The sequence below is a fragment of the Excalfactoria chinensis genome, chromosome 7, assembly GCF_039878825.1.
Source record: "Excalfactoria chinensis isolate bCotChi1 chromosome 7, bCotChi1.hap2, whole genome shotgun sequence".
Classification (NCBI taxonomy): Eukaryota; Metazoa; Chordata; class Aves; order Galliformes; family Phasianidae; genus Excalfactoria; species Excalfactoria chinensis.
Window position 1 is genome coordinate 32093640 of NC_092831.1, and position 17513 is coordinate 32111152.

Sequence of the window (17513 nt, forward strand, 5' to 3'; positions counted from 1 at the left end):
GCTGAACGAAGGCCCGGCCCCGCCGCAGGCCCCGCCGCCACGGTAGCGCCCAGGCCCCCTGCAGCCGAGCGCCCGGGCCCTGCTTCCCTCAGCCGCCGCGCAGGGGAGGATACGAGGCTGCCGGTGGGGTCCCGTCCGGGCGATCCTCCCCTCGCTCCGTGATAGGCGGTATCGCCCGACGAGCGAGCGGCACAGCCCGGCCCGAAGTTGGGGCTCCGTGAAGCTCCGTCCCCGGAGCTGCGCTCGCTTGAGTGATGAGCGCAAGGCGCCGCAGGGAGGGGATGGGGAGCGCTACGCCATTTTCGTAGCAGGCGGTGGAGTAGGGGAGGGGGAAGCGAGGCGCGGGGGAAGGGGAGGAAATGGCTCCGCATTGGGCCAGGCGAGCTGCGGGGACGCGATCCGCATGGTGCGTAGGGGCGAGTGTGGCGAGCGCGCCGGGGGTTGGCGTAGCAGCGGTTGGCGAATAGCGTAGCGGTGGCGGCGGCAGGAGCTGCAGGAGGAGGAGGAGGCGCCGCGGCGGTTTGGTACCGAGCGGAGAGGGAGATGCACACGGCACTCGAGTGAGGTAGCTATAAAACCCCATTTGTTTACATTCCCTCCCCCACAAGCGGCCGGCGCGGCGGTGCGGGTGGCGGCCGGCTCGGGCCGGCGGCGGGGGGGGGCGGCCGGGGTTGCGGACGAGGAGCAGGAGCCGGCGGGCACTAGCGGACATCTCCTTCCCCGCGATGCGGAGCGACGGGCGGGGGGCACGGCGGCGCGGCTACCTCGTGACGTGGCGGAGCCGGACCTGCCGGGTGGGCGAGGGGCCGGGGGCGGCGGGGGCTGCCGTGCTCTTAGGCGGCGGGGCGCCAGCCGAGCCCCCCGCCCGCTGCTCCCATCATTGCCAGGCGGCCACGCGGCAGGTAAAGCCGTCCGCCCGCAGCGGGGTGCGGAACGCGGTGGCTCCAGGCCGCTGCGGGGGGGCGGGGGGCGCCGTCGGGCCCGCAGTGGCTGTCCGGGCCCGCTGCCCCGGGGAGGCGGTGCGGCGTTCCCCGCTCGGTGCCGCCGTTTCCTTCGCCCTCTTTTTCCGAGCCTGAATGCGGGTTGGGAGCGCCCCGTCCCCCGGAGCCGTCCGCCTGCGGCCACGTGGAGGCCCCGTGGCCGGCCGCGAGGTGCTGCTCTCCGCAGGATAAAAAGAGCGGACGCAGAAGGGTGTGAGAGCGGGCTGTGGCCTGCTGTGCTCGGCGGTGGGCCCTGCTAGGTGGGGGCGGTGAGCGAGGCAGGCGGTTACATCCTGGTCGGCCTAAACTTGGCGCCTTAGTAGGGGCAAAAACTGCAGCCAGGCTGTGTATCCTGCACGCAACCCCAAGCAAGGTAAGATGAGGGGAGTCAGGAGGTTCTGTCGGTGGCTGGGGTGTAACGTGCTCGGAAAAGAGGAGTTTCCTGCTCTCACCTGTGCTTAACCTGTACCCTGTGAGTGGGTGCTTAATGCGGAGCCTTTGGAATAAAGCTGTTCAAAGAAGTCTTCCGTTATCTTTTGTCTTTTTTGCTTTGTGTAACATCCATGTCTGCTCGTTCTTAATTCCTTGTTTCTGATGTGTAAGCACTTGGATTTATAAATTACAAGCAAATCTCGAGCTGAAAATAATTCTGTACATCTATCTCTGTGCAGCAGTAACTTAGCGTGGAGGATTCTTTTGTAACGTCATGTCATAGTGCTGGGGGAGCCTGTGGTAGGTGAAGGCTGGTACGGCGTTGAGAGCTGCACAGAGCAAGGCCTGGCTTTCAGAAATGGAAGTGATTGTCTCATTAACAGCAGCAGTTCCAGGGGAGTGTTCCATGGAGCGTGATCTGGTGTTCCTCTGAGTTGTAGTAATGGATACAGTGATATTGAAATACAAATAAAGAAATAGGTTCTAAGGGATTCAAAACAGAATAGTTTAAAAGATCGCGCACTTGAATTTTACTTTAAACTTTCCATTGGATATACAGAGGAATAGGAATGCTCTGTGAACTGGTGAGGTGTGCTCCTCTAATTCCAAATGGGATGTTAGGCACTGACAGCTATTTCATAGGCTGAAGTAGAGCTACAGATTCGATACTTCTTTATGGTTATAGCAGAAAAGTACTTGAGAAAGATCTCTTATTCATGAAAACAAATGCATGATGTAGATATTCCTAATTAGGTTTTTGTTCTCAAGTCAGCGTTTAAGTTGTTGTGTTGTCTTGTAGCACTTTGTAAACTGCTTCCAACACTTCCATGCTTGGAAGGAAAAAAGCATGCAGCCATGCAGCGTATTTAGAGAATAGGACCGCAAATAAATGGTATATGTTGAATGAAATTGGTAGTATTTCCATATGGATGTAGCGTTAGTGTCTACTGAAGGTGTATGCTGAAGGAGTGTACCCAGTTTACTGTCTGGAATGGGCAACATGAAATGAGGTTCTGCCTGCATAACTTTCTCCAAAGCAGGGAAGTTGTTTTAATGAATGTGCCTTGGTTTTGTGTTGGAGTTTTTTGCTGTCACGAGAAACAGGATGCATCCTCGGGACAGTGTATCCACTCACTAACATACAGTGGGCAACAAGAAGCAGTGCAGATATGTTCACAGGCTGACCTATTGCATGTTGGTTTCTCCCATTACAAAGAAGAAACATTCCCGTGAATCATGGTAGCTGGGGTGTGTTCTGGAACCTTTGCTTTCCATAAACCACGAATCCCTGCGATGGTCTTTGCTTACTCCAGTGGCTGGTCATGGTCTGATTTGAAACTTACAAGTTATGTGATGTTACAACATGTGTCTTCTGAAGTGACAACAAGGAGAGGCAACAGGATATTGATTGCATATGGTACTTGAGTTTTACGCATGAATAAATCATTGCTTTTGAATATTCAGTAGAAAACCTTGGTGAGATACAAGCTTTGTGCAGTTTGACTTGGGCAAAATGGGGTTTGTGCTCACACATGGAGAAGTTAATGCATTACAGCATGGCATAGATTTCTTTTATGCTCTTTACTAAGTAAATGGACTGTTATTAAGATACTTTGATTCATAAGAGATCATCTGCAAAACAGTACTTGGTCCAAGTAGGAAGAAACTTTGTGGTGGTGCACAGATCACACCATTAAACTTGAGACCTAGAGGAAGTATGTGTGGGTGTATTTATTTTTGCCATCTTGTTTTAATGACATTTGATCACGATTTTGTCTTTTGTAGTGACTTTCTTCTCGTCTTCACTCCAGTTTTTACAGAAGTAGAAGTTAGTTTGAATATATGATGGACATTCAGTAAGGTAATGCTGCATTGGAAGTAGTTATGTTTTTTCATCAAATCTGATTACCAAATTAGAATTACGCAAGCCACTTAAAATCTGAGTTCAATAGAAGTTTTCCCGTAAGCTAAGATTTGGTCCTTAAATGTGGTTAAACTTACTGGAAAGGTTATGGTGACTTAAGAGACCGCAGTGTGGAATCAAGGAATGAGCAACAAAATGGTGTCAGAAAAGAAATGTTACTGCCATTTTCTTCACAGTTTGTCAGTCAACTGTCAGAACATCTGCTGTTATGTTTCAGCATGTTTGAGGATTGTCAAATGATTCTCCAAGTCTGACTTTCTTCTCTGCATGCCTAAAAATGTCAGAAGTTTCAAAGAGGGAAAGCTGACTGTGTTCTGATGTCCATCTGGAAGCGTGCTTTACATAGAGGTGAGCTTCAGGTGCTGAGTGAGTTCTAACATTACTGAGAATTGAGGAATTTATGCCTTTGGGGAAGCAATTTCTGTTCTAATTTAAACAAAAACAGTATAATTTCCTCTCTTTCTGTGAGAGTCCAACGTAAAGAGCAAATCCTTGAAATATAATGTGATTATTTGTCAAGTATTTCTCTTCAAGCTGCTGAAGTTATCTTAAACTAGAACCAGCGATTTTATCTTGCTGATAAGGGCTTGGTGATGTGGAAAGAATTGAGATTGATTTTGTTCATTCTTAAATTGTGACTGGGATATTAAAGCCTGCCTAATAATGCGTGATAAAGTAATACGTACCAATTAGGTGAAGCTAATAAAAAATAAATGTTAAGTTTCCAAAACTGATCAGAATATTGATAGCAGTGTTCTGCCAGCATCGTAATCTCCTAGGTGAGAGAAGGGCGTGCTCTTCTTTCATCCAGCTGTTCAGAATGTTCTATGTGATACTTAGTGCATCAGTACCAGTTCTCCAAGGCTGTTTTTGTTGTTGTTTTGTTTTGTTTTTATGTAACATAAATCTGAGGACAAAAGAAGAAAGGAAAAAATACATATTCTAAGTCACTTAGGTTTTTTGTTACCTCTTATGCTGGTCCAGTCCCTGTGCAGATGTTAATGTCCACACAAGCAGGAAGCCAGCATGAAAGATTGAGGAGATCGTGGTTTCCTGATGGTTGTCTCAAAAGCAAAAGAAGAAGGGATGTTGAAATGATCTGTGGGATGTTGTATCAATGCTGGGGAATGTGCTTTGTTACATTAGGAATGTTTTCATCTTCTGGGCATTGCATTCTGGTGCCTCATCTTTGACTTTCCAATGTTTGACTTGCTTCTTGCTGCAGAGAAGGAATGACTCAGCTGCCTTTTCTGTCTCAGCTGCTGCTGATCTATGAGCTTCATTCTTACCTTACTACCACATTTTCTATAGCTTGCTGATTCCAAAAACAGTATGATGAGAGTGAAGAGAGTCTGCTCATTTTACTAATGGAAAATTAGACTGCTGTCGAAACTGATTAACCTGCTATGTCAGTTGTACTGGGAAGTCTGCTGGGGAGTCTGTGTGTAAGAAACAGAATCATAGAATCACCCAGGTTAGAAGAGATCTCCAGGATGATCCATTTCAACTGTCCATCTCCCACCAATACTTCCCATTAAACCATGTCCCTTAGTCCACAGGTTTCTTGAACACCTCCAGGGACGGTGACTCATTTGGATTAGAAATTTTTCCTAACGTCCAGCCTGAATCCCCTGGCACAACTTGAAGGTGTTCCTTTCAGTCCTATCACTTACCACACTGGAAAAGAGGCTGACCACCCCCCCTCCCCCAGCCAGAACAACCTCCCTTCGGGGAGTTGTACAGAGAGGTTAAGGTCACCTCCAAGCTTCCTCTTCTCCAGGCTGAACAATCTGGGCTCACAATCAAGTGTAAAATGTGTCCAATATCCAATAGGGATAAGTGAGAAGAACACTCAAGCTCTCAAGAGGTAAGAGGTACAGAAGGCTGTAGTCCTCATGCGTTTGGTTCAGTGCTTGAGTGACAAGATGTAATTTAGTAGTCATTGGTATTAGCTAGCTAAATCAGTGTTGAATTAAGATAGTAATGGGAGTAATTGAATAACAGTGCTTGTGTCTGAAAGTCATCCATCAAACGAAGTTCTTTGAAAGTATTGGTGTGGTCAGACTTTTTCCTAAGATAGAAAGCCAATGTAAGATACAAACTCTTCAGAGTAAATACATGCAAAAGTGCAGGATTTGCTTAGAATTACAGATGTATTCCAGCAGAGGTCTTGTTCACCAAATTCTGGCTCGGTGTTTCTGCATATTGTTTACTAAGTCCCCAGTCGTAGCTCCTAGTAAATAGGGCAACAGTAAAGCTTTTGTAGGTGCCCCTACAATATTACACACAAAGATCCATGTCTCAGAATGACTTTATCTTTACCACACTCATAAAACGATATTTGTACCTTTTTATTGCAGCTGCATTTTTATTACTGTAGTGCAGTGATTGTTAGTGGATGGAAGAAATGCTTTCAGTACTGGGGATAGCTGGAAATGATAATTGATTTATGGCTGATGATAGGATATCTCTAATTAGTTCCTCTCCTAACTGAGCTGGTTGCTGATAGAATACGGCCGTACTTAGTTTGGAGCATCAAAGCAAAGCAAAAATATTCATAATCTTTAAAGTAGTCTCTCATAGATGTTACCAGTGTAATCTTGAATGCTGGATTTAACTTGCTTAACAACATAACAGTAGTAATACCGCAGCCAAAGGAACAGCAGGCAGGTGTGCATTTTATGGCTAACCAAGCCTTAGTGTGCCACCACGTGTTTCTTCATCCATACCAGGTACAGTGAGGTGCAGAAGAGCTTCCTTACTGACAAGTGGGATATTGAATTCTGTTTTAATGGGTGGCTGTGCTACTTCTCAAGGCTCTATGTAATTTATATAAAAAAAGGCCTCTTTTCATCAGGCACCACTGCTTTGATAATTGCTCTCAGACTGTGGATTGTAAGCCGTATCATTTTGGCTGTGTCTTTGGCTAGGTTTGTTTGCAGAGTATTCTCAGGAGCATTTATTTGTGACGTGAGTATTTGTCCATAGAAGTCAGTATCTCAGCCTAGAAGTCTATTTCCACATAGTCCTAGTTTACATTAAAATGTAACCAATGTGTTACTTGACTGCCATCCTGATAATTTTATATCTTTGCGTCAGTACATTTCAGTGCTAAAAATAAAAGTATTCCTTTATATGTAATACTTAATGTGATGCATAAACAGGCTGGAGTTCCAGTTATTCCTGTTCTGAACAGTGTGTGAGGCAATTGTCTGGCAGAGGTGTATTGCCAATGCTTGAATTGTTCAGCTCTCAGAGCTTTTTGCCAGCAGCGCATCCAGGTGGCCAAGAAGGCTAATGGCATCCTGGCTCGTATCAGGAATGATGTGGTGAGCAGGGCTAGGGGAGTCATCCTGCTGCTGACTCAACACTGGTGAGGCTCGAGCACCGTACTCAGTTTTGGACACCTCAGCACAGAAAGGACATGAAGGTGCTGGAGCAGGTCGAAAGAATGGCAGCGAGGCTTGTGAAAGACTTGAGGCCTATGCCCTAGGAGGAGAGACTGAAGGAGCTGGGGCTGTTTAGTCTGGGGTAGAAGGAGGCTGAGGGGAGGCCGTATTGCTCTCTTCCAGTATCTGAAAGGTGCTTACAGCGAGAGGGGGGCTGGTCTCTTCTCACTGCTGACAGGTGACAGGATGAGGGGAAATGGCCTCAAGTTGCGCTAGGGTAAGTTTAGGTTGAATATCAGGAAAAACTTATTTACAGAATGGTTTGTTAAGCATTGGAATAGGCTCCCCAGTCAGGTGGTTGAGTCATCATCCCTGGATGTGTTTAAAAACAGCTTGAATGTGGTGCTCAGGGTCGTAATTTAGAGGAGGGTTATTAAGAGTTGGGTCAGTATGGTTAGGCTGTGGTTGGGCTTGATCTTTAACATCTTTTCTATCCTGAGCAATTCCATTATTCTGTGATACCATATATTTCCATTCATTTCAGTAAACATACAGCAGTTGTAGCAGGTAGTACATACAGCGTGTAGCTTGTCACTCTAATATGCCCGTATCTGATTTCTTAATGCTTTCTAACACAATGTGGACTATTCTATTTGCATGTTATCCCAGAATAACAGCTTTCATCTGTTCATATGGTAAAACTTCTTGTTTTTTTCCCCATAAAGTACTGCAAGTAAGAAATCATGTTATATTAATGTGTATGTTTACACATCTGCAAGATACGGAATCCTAACGCTGACTTTTTCTTATCAGATAAGTTCAGTAACAGGGAGAAGAACATGGGAGGTTTATGCTGACTCCTAGAAGAGTGGGTCAGGATGAGATGACTTACTGAGAATGCCGCAATCATACCAAATTATTATTACTTTGGTATGTGTCAGACTTTGTGGATCAAATTAGTTGCAGTAAATCGCTGTCTTTGTAGAGCACGCTTGGTCTTCTCGTATTCCACATAGAAACTGCTTGGTTACCAGCACTTAACAGCTGTATTTGTCTAATGAAGGAGTGTACTGTGGAATTTTTTAGCCTTTGGTGCACAAGGGTACATCTCATAGCCTTAAAGTTCTTCAACTTAAGCCAAAACCCCTTTAAAACTGAATGTATTTAATAATTGAATTATTGTTGTTGCTGTTAATTGGACAATTGACAAATGAAAATGGTGTTTTGGAAGAAGACAATGTACTGCTCCTTAAATGAGCATAATTGAAATATACGAGTTGTCATTTTGGGGAAAATTTAGCCTCTACAAATTCATTTTCTGTAATTTACGGTCTTGCTGCTTCTTGTTTGCTAGCTGTGGATTTGGAGCATGAAGATGAAAAAGGATTAATCACATCTTAGAAACAGGGTATTCTCAATGGGAAACAAAGAGCAGCATGTCGTTCTTCAAATAGGAGCTATATATTTTAACCGTGAAGAAAATAATAACTCAGAGAAATCCTAGCCTGTATCTTAACAAATATTACATAGTAGTTCCGAGCCGTGACCAACTAACTGTGGAGTGCTGTACCTCAGGTGCTCTGCCGCTTTGCAGCCTGTATGTGCAGTCGTGCTTTTGTGTTATGTTTTCACTTTTCTTGGGTCATAAAGAAAGCTTGGTCCTTAACGTTTCTACCTCATGATTCTATTATTGGTTGCACATGTGTCAAGTGTCACATATCTAATATCAAAGTTAAAAGCTGGATATGAACAAATATGTATATTTTAATCAGAAACTGGTAAGTAATGAATTTAGGAAATCAGATATAGAAGGCCTCGGGGGGGAGGGGAGTATTTCAATGTTCAGTATTCAGGACATCTGGTTATGAGATTTTCCTGTTTACTGGAGATTTTTCCGATCAGGAGCTATGCTATAGATGTAGCTAGTTTTGGATGCCAAACATCGGTTTCAGTGCCAAGTAGACTGCCTACCTACTGAAGTATTTCAGTTTCGTAACCTGGCAGCTTGATAGGAGATGGCATATTATTCCCATGACTAAATACCGTAACAACTTCAATGACTAAACTGTTGTGCCTCTGGAAATATGAAGAGCAAAGCCTCGGACTCCCTAATGCGTCACATGAATGTTTGATACCTTCAGCTGTAGTTAACTGTGGAATCAAACATTTGACTCTTTTGGGGACGAATCAGTCACATTGGTTATGTTTAATAATAATTTGAACTGAGCTAATTTGCATGTTAGAAGTAGAATATATTTGGAGGTGTGGATGGACTTCATGTTGCAGAGAAGATGTTCAACCCTGATCTTATACGGTGTGTTTCATTGGGTGAAAAAGTGAAGTATTTTGTGACGTGCTTGTGACTTGCTCATCAGCCTGTGGAAGGGAAGAGGGTGATGTACTGTCAGTTACAGTAGCCCAAAGAGAGGGAAGGCCAGAGGATACTTTTATCAGAAAATGCTGACTCCACTATCTGTGGAATAAAACCTGTTCCAGAAACTCATCTTTACATTCTGTGAATGTTAACTGTTTGTGAAGTGGAACTTGTGGAATGATGGTCACCACCCACTAATGACCCCTGGAATTTGCGGGTGGAGCCACTCTGCTTTTCAGTTGGTTTCAGCTAATCGGTGGAAAGAGCACAGAAATCTCTTTCAGATAAATCAGGCAACGTGTGGTTTCAATGATAGGCTGCCTTGCCATTTCTGTTACTCAGAGAGTGGAAAAAGATTTTTTTATACTGCTCTGTGTGGAATATGCCTTTTTATAGTTAGGGCGATCTTCCAGAATCCTTGTTTTGTTTCAAGATGCACTTAGAATTGCTTGCGTTAAATATTAGAGACAGCAAATAGCCCTTCTCTGCTGTTGTCATTCCTTTGCCAAAAAGAATTCACATAAAACAACATCTGGTTTCAGCTTATGAGGTGGATATGTCAAAGCGGTGTTAGAATGTGGTATTTATTTTCCGCAGCTTTGAGAAGTAACAGAATCATGTAAACTGAAGAAAGCTGCCAACAGTAGTGGAAAAATAACGTGGAGATGAACGATGTAAGTGAAGTAGAAATCAGTAATGTCTTAATGATCCCACTGAGAAGGATGGGGACTGTAATAGTGTGGAATCAAGTCAGCACTTAGTCCAGAGAAATCTGCCTAAGTTATAATACAGAAGGCGCAGTGATGCTTAGGGATGTGAATAGGGAGCATCCATATTTGAGGTACTGAGAGTGTACAGAGTGAAAATAAAAGCCTGCAACTGCTAGTAGGTCAAGTTAGAACGCTACACTGCGTGTTCCAGGCTAAGTGCATATGATACAGTGCAGTTTCTCTAAAACTCTTCAATGGCTCTCTTTGCTCATCTGTGTTGCTGTTAGACTTTACGTGCACTTATGAGACGATGGGCACAAGGAAGTGCGTACAGACAGCAGCATTTCCCAGTTAAGTTTTTGTACTTTGCTTTATTTAAAATAGTTTAGCTGAGAAGACACCTCCGCTTGTGCTATAGATTAAGTCCCTAAGGTTTCTGCTTCCTTTCTCCTTTTCCATCTCTAATGTTGCATTATGAGTAATAATCGCATTAAGTACCATCATTTTGTTCAGTCACCTGGGAGCTGTGCACCTGCAGAGTTGTTTTAATAACAACAATAAGCAAAGATCATAGTTCGTTATGAGTGATTTTTTAGTTGTTAAGCTATTGTTTCTATTAGGTTGAGTGTTAAGTCATCACACAGTCCTGTAATACGTAGCCCTGCAGAGTTTTAACAATAGTCTTGGCTCAAATAAATGAGTGCTAGGCATCATGACTTCTGTGGAAGTCTACTTATGATGGGATAGAAATGACACATTCTGATTCAACTGGCTGATCATTCGGCTGATCTTCCTGTTCAAATACGTGCAGGTATTTCTTGTCACGGGTCAGGCAAGTTAGATGTTATTTTTCCATCTGCTGAGATGTCTTTATGAAGACTTGTTTGCTTTTAAATTGTAGAAATGATCATTAAACATCTTAAACTGGTAGGGCACCTATGAGGGAAGCGTGCCTTGCCTCGGTCCTATTTTTCAATGGCTTTTGTGGTGGCTGTTGTAAATGATTATTTTTAAGAAAAGCGAGAGAAGCTATCAGCTTAGTAGTAGACATGTTGAATTCCTTCTTGGCTTGTAGGGTCAATAGATGATTTTAATGGCGATCCTTTAGCAATTAAAAGCTTATCAAAGGCACTCCTTTTCATGTTGTGCAAGTGTTCTAAGGTACCATCAGGGCGGGATGGATACGGTGCTTTAAGTTACATCAAGAGTGAACATACTGCTGCTGGTCTTAATGCTTCATTATAAGCATTCTTATGTTCTGTGTTGTGGAGAGAGTTAGAGAAGTTTTTCTGGAATAATTTTCAGTACAAAAGTCGTCCATTTTTTTGGCGTTACTTGAGTACATTTTGAAGTGGCCGGTTGTGTGTATGCTGTAGCTGAAATAGGCTGTCGGGCTGCAAATCAGCCAGCTCTGGTGCTGCCTCCAAAGGCAAGGTTGCTTTTTTCTTTTTTTGTGGGGACTGCAGTGTTTGTGCAGCTGCACGGTGAAGCAGATAGGAGAAGTAATCTGTCTTGAAAGTCATCTTTCTTCTTTTTCTGAGCTGTTTTTCAGCAGAATCTAATTGTACAGCTGCACAGCGAACAGATCAGCAAACAGATCGACTGGTATGCAAAAATGGTTTTATGGGAAGGATGAATGAATGAAGCAGTAGGGCAGGGCAGGAGTGCTGTAGGTGCAAAGGCATCTTAAAATATTCAACTTAGGCATTAGTTCTGGCAAAAACATATGCTTATTTTCAGTGGAAAATTGAAGTGCTAAAATGCCAATGGTCCTGGTTATTGTTTTCAGATATTGCATTTTTACACGGAACCCAACTCAACGGCAGAATGTTTACACAAAATCACTCCAGCTCCACTGTAAATGTTGTGCATTAACAAGGCATTATAAACTGTGTAATGTTTATGTACAAAACACAGAAAAGTAACTCGTAGGTAAGCAGATCTGACGCTTTAAGAGGTTGTATTCATGGCTTTTTATGGTATTTGGAGCTATGAGAAGGATGCTGTATTCAGCAATTCATTGCAAGTAAATGTCCTTCTGAAGAAGGCGGCCCGGTTATTTTCATTTTGACCTAAAACAAATGCCCCTTTCTGTACAACTGAGCTACAAGATTACGACTGCGTTCATATGGGATCATTTTCTAGTGCACTTGGGCTTTGGTATTTCAAATACTTCAAATTTCCAGTTTTGAGAACGTGTTCACAATGTGCTCAGTTATGCATAAATGCTTTCCGTGCTATATGTCTTATCTGGTATTAACTTAGCAAATAGGGCTTGGATCAATTAGTTGATGGTGTGTTCCTGCAGGGTGCCCCTCCTACTGGGCTGTAGGTTTTCAACTGAATGAGTTTAGCTTATATCCACAAACCCGTGTCACTGAATTTGGAGAGGGAAGAAAATACGGGAGATGGGTGAGAACTAAAGTTAGAGGTCGTTCACTGTAACTTCTATGTCTGTAGAGTGTTTTGTGTTAGTATATGCAGAAGCTCATGTCAGCAAAAGACTGTTAAAACAAAATGGGATTAGTACTTTTATTGTTTTGTGGATTTCTTTAGTGTCTTTATCAGAAATATTTTGATTTCTCTTGGAGGCGTATTATTTAAAATTTCTTATTTTGAAAATGGGTGTTAGATTAGTAGGAAATGACGCTCTGGCGTTAGCTTAAGACTGGAAATCTAGGAAATAAAGAGTCGATGATTTGAGCTGTTAGATCCCCGAGTTTCTGGACAGAGGAATAGTGCGGAATATTGGAGGTGTAGGGGGGCTGCAGACATCACTTTTGCATGTAAATCTGAGTGAATGTCTGCGATGTGAGAGGTAAGTTGTAATTCTGGGAAGAAGAAGGAAGTGCCTTTATGTGCCTGTGTTTTAATTCAAGAAACGCGCATCTCACATACACAAAACAAAAAGAGAGTCGTTTCTCAAATTGATTTTACTCTGAGAAGCCATTACTAGAAACTAATGACAGAAGTGCTTCAGTTATCAGTACTGAACGAGGGGAACATCTTGGTTTGTTAAGAATATCGCTCTGTCTGTAAGTCTGTTTGTCCTTCTCTGTGCTCTCTTGTTTTAGCTGATTTCGTGTGTTTGGTGTCTGTGTGGTTTGCAGCTTCTGGAGGTTGATCGAGTCCTGGTAAGGTACTGCAGTCATTGCAGCATTTAGGCTGAGTACTTAGAGGTGTCTTTCACACCGTTATTGGTTCTTTTTCACACAGTTTCAATAACTTGATCCTCTGCAGATAGAATAAAAAGGCAGAACATTATTGTGAGAAAGCATTGAAAGAAAATTATAAGAGAGAAACGTAAAGGAATACTTGCAAGGGCAGAAATCCAATACATTTATTTCATATGTTTCTTTTAATTAAAATTGTTGGGGAGAAACAGAAGAAAAAGGGGGAGTGGGAGGAGGGGAGGGGAAGTTGAGCACTTAGGCTGGTCGGTGTTTGTATACTAACAAAAATGCTGTAATATGCGGGTTATGCGTACTTCAGTGATATACCTAATTGTCAGCTGAGCTTTAATTTTATCTGATTGCATTACTGGAATCCAAGGGTGCTGCTTGAAGGGTGCTAGCTGTCAGACCGGTTTTCTACTTTCAGTGAAGCAGGTGATGATAAACAAAAATGTCCCCCCAAGTAACGTTCCTGTTCGATGCCTTAATATACTTACATATACTTACTTTCTACATACATTTCACACTACAGGTACGAACCGGGGAATGATTGAGATGGTAGGATCTGTGAAAACATGTCAGGAATTCAAGGGGGGGATGAGTGGAAAAGTGAAAAAATCATGCCCGCTTTAATTAGAGATGTATTTATTTCAGCAGAGGAAATGCCAGAAGGAGTGGTGTGGCATAAGAGATGGTGTGAGTTTTCCATACAGAACAGGTAACTGATGCTGATGTACTGCTCGGGTTCTTTGGCCTCCAGCCTCCCATGTAAAAGCCTTGTTAGTGGGTTTGCAGTCAGAACTGCATTGAGTCAGAATCATTTGCTTGCACTCAACAAGGGGGCACTCGGCTGCATTTGACAGCCCCATCTACATTTCCTTAAATGTCAGCATGCACGGTCGAGCTGTTTATCTTACCCATTGTACACAGGCACAGTTACTCTAACTTGGAAGCATGACTTCAGGTGGAGTTGTCCCACTGCCCTAATGCATCCCAGTAGTTGAGCCTCATTTATTGGCAGCCCAGCCCAGCACATCATGTGCCATTAGGTCCTGTGTGTTCTGGCTGCTGCAATTTCCAACGCAGGCTGTAACTCAGGGATGTTTGCTCATGCATTTGTCCCCGCTGGGTGCCCAGCCATCCCTGTGCTGTTGGGGAAAGGACGATGGGCAGCAGGAATCACGAGTGCATAGAGTAAGGCCAAAGCTTGCAGCCATAATAGCTGGAATCTGTTCCACCTTTGTAGCCTTGTCCTCAGGCAGCCTTTCCACGGTCTTTTGAAAGGATTCAAGGCTCTAAATGTGCTTACACTGAGATGAGCTGCCTACAGTTTGGTGTCACTGAAATGTGTCAGATTTGGACTTGTGCTTTCTGGTGTTATATACGTATGAATATTGATGGGCATATTGCCTGGATATATATTTATAATTGCTTAGCTACTAATGAAGCTTGCGTAAAAATGAAATGGTTAACCTACTCTTGTCCATTCTTCTATTAGAGACTTTTTAAGATATGTTTGTTTTGTAAGCATCTTCTGAATGGTAGGAATTAAAATGGAAGATACAGAAGACTATTGTAGACTTAAAAATGTGCCAAGGTTGTTATTAGTTTAATTGAAAATAGGCATTTAAATTGATTGTGAAATAAGTCTGATGACACTTAGCTCTTGAATTGGAGCAATGAATCGTGGTCATAGATTACAAGCTTTTAACCACTGGGGCATTGAGAAAAGGTACCGTTCAAAGCTAAATACCGCAATTATACATGCATGACTGAAATTTCAAAGTAATGCGTTCGTAGTATTGTATGAGATGGTCACATGGAAAAGATCATGAGGTTGTGAAAAGGATTATGATCATGCTTATCATGCTTTAGTCATGAACTTCCTGGTGGAGACATTTTAGTCTGAATTGTGCTGTTTTAAGTGAGAATAGTTTTCCTTTGCTAGTTCTGGTAATATTACCGTTATGTGGCAAAGGGAAAGAAAAGGTGTCTTACCTATGAACGTGGTATGCTTCTATTAACTGAATTGGCTGACAGTGGTTTTGGTACTGAGACACTGGAGTTAATGAAAGAGTAAACAGTTGGCTAAAGAATTAGAATATGCTGCATGTATTTACCTAATGCTGCACCATACAGGCAAGCATATATACACGTTCATATTTCTCCCGGGGCTTTTGCCTATCTTGGGTAAATCTTAACTTCTTTCTCCAGCCTTTGGACCTGGTCCTTCACATTGAGTAACATTCCACATTGTAAAGCGTCAGTCTGTACAGAGGTTTGTAACCTGTTTTTTTTTCTGCTGCATCAACAACAACTTATGTGCTTAACTGTGTCCTCAGAGGAGAGTGGAAGGGTTTCTGGAAGGTGCTTTGAGATGTTTTCAGTGTTTCTTGTTTAATCTCACTGTTAAATAGACACTATGAGTGGAAAAAAAAAGACCATGTCCAAGTCTCCTCAATGAATTTTGGGGGTGAGCTCATCCTCTTAAACTTCTTGGATATGTTTGTCAGAGCCCTTAACTCAGACTGCAGTGATTCCAAACTCCTGATAGAAGAGCTGGTTATGAAGGCATCATATAAATGATTGCCCATGATGTTCCTTGTATCAGTTTGGATACAGAAGGCTCCAGCTGACAGATATTCTTCTGATCTTACATCTCTTACTAGGTCAGAATTGCAAAAGAAGATTCTGCTCTTTTTTTCTCTTTCTCCTTTTTTAAATGACTTTTAAGGTTCCAGAAGGTGAATTTTCATCTTCTGTGTTTTTAGAGGTTTACAGGAGAAAACTTTGTCCCCATTATGACGTGTTAACTAATTTATTTGCTGTATAAAGCTACAAAATGGCAGCCTTTTCCTATTTTCAGTTCTTGTATCTGTCAGCCTGTTGAAGGCATAGATTTTTGTGTGATGTGTGTGCCTTTGTAGTAATGTGATTCCAAGTGCTTAAATGCAAAGCATCAAGCTAATATTTTCAGAAATTAAAATGGTTTGAAAATGGTGGTGGTTTGTTGTAAGGCAATTTTCCAATCAGGTTCACAGAGCACAGGCATCAGAGCTGGAGAAGAATGAGCGCATACACCATTTGTTTTATGAAACTGGATCTCATTTTAGGAGAGTTTGATCAGCTCTAGTTGAGGCTCACAGAGGGAACAAAACTTGCTTTCAGCGTAAAATAGGTTCAAAGCATACTTGATTTATTTGCCTGATACTTTGCTAAGGTGTCTCGACTGCATATGGATATATAAAAATCAGGGTAGATGGATTCCTGTGCTTATCCTTCCTCTGCTTTCAAACATTGAGTATGTAAGTAGCGGTGTGTCAAAACCGTACTTCTGTACTTACTTTAGTTTTTGTATTTTATTTTTTTGGTCAGCAAAATGTTTACATCATTTGAGAAGTTCCATGCTTCTTTCTTCTTTTCGTATGTTCCTTTCTTGATGGGAGGGCATCACAGAATTGTAGGGCTTGGAAGGGACCTCTGGAGATCATCCATTCAGTCCAAGCCCCTGTTAAAGCAGGTTCCCTACAGCTGCTCACACAGGGGTGCACCCTGGCAGGTTTTGATGATCTACAGAGAAGGGGACTCTACCACCTCTCCAGCAGCTGGTTCCAGTGCTCTGTCACCCTCTCAGTAAAGTTCTTCCTTAGGTTCATATGGACATTCCTGTGCTCCAGTCTGTCCCTGTTACGTGTACTTAGAATAAATGCTATAAATGAAACACAATTTACTTGGTTTTCTATCAAGGGGTACGGATTAAAAAGCCTTGGCAGTGCTTGAATGATGGTTTTTATATGTATTTTAGAGGGTATTCTCTGCACTGAAAAAGTCTCTAGAACTTAAACATCATAAAATGCAGTTCCTGGTTTGTCTTCAGCTTTCTAGTTTTATATCATTGCGAAGAAAACTTGGGTCTTTTTCTTGAAGCTACTTTTGTAATAATTATACAAATACTTGTGTTCTTCTTTGCAGATTTTAGAAAATGAAAGCATATTTTGTGATGTAGTTAATAGTTTTCAAGTCTGAATACACATTTAATCTGATGTTGTTGCTTCATTGTTACCTATTGTTGAGAATTAAGTTTCTTATATTTAATGCAAGGTAGGATATGACTTTGCTTTGGTGCTGTAATTTCTGGAAAACAGTGCCAACTGTGTGTGTCTGAATATCGGTATTGTTCAAGTTGAGTAGACATCCTTTGTTATTGATAAACTGTGGAAGCAGTTTAGCCACACGTAAAAGAGCAAATGATACTTGAGCTTTCAACACTATTCTTCCCATCATCGCCTTAAAACGGAAAATTCAGACCATGGCAATATTTGGAGTCTTCTTATTCTTTAAGTTGTGCTTTATGGAAATTCTTCAGTGTTACCAGTTACCGTAGGCACAGATGCTTCTGAAAACATAAGCAAAAATGTTCTGTTCTGCCTGTAAACGCTTAACTTCCCCTTGGAACTGCCTCTTGTAAGTGTGGCATATAAGTCTATGTATCTGAAATATGCAGAACCTGTTGTCTCACTGTTGGATTAAA

General features: G+C 42.5%; 1 protein-coding gene across 6 annotated transcripts in view; it reads left to right on the forward strand.

Annotated features, from left to right (window-relative positions):
• Positions 1-17513, forward strand: part of SLC39A10 (solute carrier family 39 member 10) — a 110493-nt gene that overhangs the window by 70178 nt on the left and 22802 nt on the right. For 2 of the 6 annotated variants that reach the window (XM_072341051.1, XM_072341053.1), the window contains exon 1: positions 350-565. The exons of 1 other annotated variant lie outside the window; for it this stretch is intronic. Coding sequence is in view for 2 of the 5 variants with exons in the window: in XM_072341047.1 (XP_072197148.1) it covers positions 726-902 (177 nt within the window). In the remaining 3 variants the exon portion in view is untranslated. 3 more of the 6 variants (XM_072341047.1, XM_072341049.1, XM_072341052.1) reach the window with 2 other exon arrangements.